This window comes from Tupaia chinensis, unplaced genomic scaffold (genome assembly GCF_000334495.1).
Source record: "Tupaia chinensis unplaced genomic scaffold, TupChi_1.0 Scaffold000211_1, whole genome shotgun sequence".
Classification (NCBI taxonomy): Eukaryota; Metazoa; Chordata; class Mammalia; order Scandentia; family Tupaiidae; genus Tupaia; species Tupaia belangeri.
This window is the reverse complement of record NW_006159686.1, coordinates 939,673-942,654: the sequence shown is the minus strand read 5'-3', so window position 1 is coordinate 942,654 and position 2,982 is coordinate 939,673. Positions and strand designations below refer to the sequence as shown.

General features: G+C 67.0%; 1 protein-coding gene across 1 annotated transcript in view; it reads left to right on the top strand.

The window, feature by feature from the left end:
* Positions 1–750: 750 nt before the first annotated feature.
* Positions 751–2,982, top strand: part of MMP17 (matrix metallopeptidase 17) — a gene marked incomplete in the record, with an annotated part of 10,231 nt that continues 7,999 nt past the window's right edge. The window contains 3 exon segments of the mRNA XM_014587387.1: positions 751–840; positions 2,545–2,677; positions 2,890–2,982. Of these exon segments, the coding sequence (XP_014442873.1) occupies positions 820–840; positions 2,545–2,677; positions 2,890–2,982 (247 nt within the window).

Below are 2,982 nucleotides of genomic sequence, written 5' to 3'. Positions count from 1 at the left end.
TTTTTTTTTTTGTGGCTATAGGGTATATGTGCTCACCAGAGAGAGACCGAGACAGAGATGGGAGGAGTGAGAAATTACCCCCTGGGGGGATGGCCACCACAGTCCTTTCTCCATTCTCCTCGTGGGATTTTGGGCACACGTGTGCCCCGTGTGATGTTCAAACTGCCGGGTCCGGAGCTCACGGCGCAGAGTCGGCTGTGCAGGGCCCAGCACTGTAAACTCCACACCACCTGCTGGCCTCAGGCGTGTGGACAGAGATGGGAGGAGTGAGAAATTACCCCCTGGGGGGATGGCCACCACAGTCCTTTCTCCATTCTCCTCGTGGGATTTTGGGCACACGTGTGCCCCGTGTGATGTTCAAACTGCCGGGTCCGGAGCTCACGGCGCAGAGTCGGCTGTGCAGGGCCCAGCACTGTAAACTCCACACCACCTGCTGGCCTCAGGCGTGTGCTCTCCTTCCGTTTCCCGTGAGCTCCTTCCAGTCCCGCCGTGGTGGCTGCTCTGCAGGTTAATTCCGTCCTGCTTAGGCCGAGCGCGCCCACGCCCAGCCCAGACTCACGCCCGGATCCACAGCATGCCAGTGTGTGGTCACCTGAGGGGTCTGTGAGGATTCCAAGCTATCAGGCTCAGGCAGTGACGGTGACCAGGCACAGCAGTGGCCCCCCAAGGCAGTTTGCCTTCCCACAATACCGTCCCCTCACTGGGACGCAGCCTACCCTGGTCTCCACCATGTCCCCTCAGGAAGGGCGTGTGGCATGGACAGGCTGCCAGAGGGAGAGCGCCCCCCGGGCAGACGCTGGGACCTGAGCTCTCCACGCCATGACCCTCCGCTGCCCACGAGTAAGTCCCCAGAGGGTGGGCGTGGGACTCTGCCCAGGCTGAAGCCACAGCCTGGCACCGCCCTTTGCGGTCGGACCCCGCTGCATCATTGCATGCTGTGGCCCGGCCTGCACCCACAGAGCTCAGCGCCAGGTGGGTGAGCCATCAGCCCAGCCGCGCAGCACCCCAGGCCCGCCCAGGCCGGGGGCCGGTGTGTCGCCAGGGTGCCGTGAGGGCCAGAGATGGGCGAGACGCTGAGGCAGTACACACAGGGGATGGCCGCGGTTGTGCGGGTCCTGGGGCCTCCCAACACTGTAACAGCAATGCACGAGCCCCGTGACTGGGTGGCTGGCGTGGCCCTGTGGCCCGGGCCTGCCTCTGGCCTCAGTGTCCACGCCTGCAGTAAATGGCCCAGCTCTCACCACGCCCTCCTCCTGGCAGTCCCGCCCCCTCCCCAGCAGCCTTCTGGAAGGTTCACCCCTCCCCTGCTGCAGAGCTGCCTGCTTGCAGCCTCTGTTGCCCTGGAGACAGCGGTCTCCGTGGCGACAGTGAGGGAGGACCGGGCTGCAGGTGGGCGCAGGCAGGAAGCGGGTGGCCTGGACCCAGTGCCCCAGCCCAAACGCAGCCTGCAGGGGCGGCATCTACCCCACCACGGGATACCATGGGAGGGCACCTTGCCGTGAGGGGAGGGCAGGAGCCGCATGGGCTGGGACCGGGTCCTTTGCAGCTTTCGCCTCTTGCGAAGACCCCGGTCTCGGGACGGCTTCTCTTGGCCGGGCAGCCTGGCTGCCTGGTGTCCCAGGGCTGACACCCAGCTCGCCGGCCCGTGACCTGCTCCGACTGGTCCGAGTGTTGAAGCTGCCAGCTCAGCAGTCACCCCGTGAGCCCTGGCCTGGGCTGCGTCTGCCTCCAGAGTCGGGGTGTCTGGGCGGGCAGCCCCTCCCCAGCAGTCAGCCTGGATGTCCACTCTGTGCCTCTGCGGGGGGAAATGTGAGGGTGGGGCCATCGGGTGTGAGCACCGGCCACGCGTGCCAGGGCCTTGCCGCGAGGACAGACACTTCCCTGCGGCTTTCCTGACACGGTCGGGAGCTGCTCCTGCCTCTGCCTCCGCCCGGCTGCCTCGGCCCACCCCCCTCCAGGAGCAGCCTCTCCTCCCCGCTCTCCCGGACGCGAGTGCGCGGGGAGGGCCAGGCTCCGTGCCACTGGTGACACCAGGGGTCTGCCCTGATGCAGGCTGTGCAGCTATTAGGTCTTAGATCTGGCACCTGGCAGGGCCCTCCCGGGAGGCGGCCGTCAGCCTCGAACCCCGCTCTGGGGACTGGCCGGTAGAGAGGATACCCCGTGGGCACGGTCACGCCCAGCCCCTTCTCCGCTCTCCATCCTGTGACTTGGGGCATGAACACACACCCACACCCGGCATGCTCTTAAAGCCACCCGGGCCGGGATTCGAACTGTGGTCAGCTTGTGGGAGCAGTGCCCTAACCAAGCCACAGAGTCAGCCCTGAGTCCCACTTCTGACTGTCCCGGGGGTTCTGCTGCCTAAGAGCGAGGCTGGGAACTGAGCAGCTGTACAGCTCACGTGCTGCACACGCGCTCACCAGGGCCCATGACTACAGCAGCCGTTGCAGCAGAACCACTCGGGGAGGGGGGAGTGCCTGTGGGCCCGGGGCTGGAGGAGCCCCGCAGGGTTCACCGCTGACCGCTGACCGCCCCCTCTCTCCGCAGGAGTGGCTGAGCAGGTTTGGGTACCTGCCCCCCGCAGACCCGGCCACAGGGCAGCTGCAGACACAGGAGGGGCTGTCCAAAGCCATTGCCACCATGCAGCAGTTCGGGGGTCTGGAGGCCACCGGCATCCTGGGTCAGTGCTGGGGGCGGGAGACATCGGGGTCAGCCTGGAAGCCCTCGCCCCAGCCCACGGACAGACCTCTCCTGGGGCAGGCCTGGTGTGCTTGAGGCCTCATCCCGGCAGACCCTGCCTGGAGGGGGACCAGGACTGAGCTTCGAGGTGGCCAGAGGCTCCTGGGAGGTGGTGGGAGGGCTGCAGCCACCCCTGACCCTGCACCCCTGCAGACGAGGCCACGCTCGCTCTCATGAGGACGCCCCGCTGCTCCCTCCCGGACCTGCCTGCCGGGGCCCAGACTCGCCGGCGGCGCCAGGCCCTAG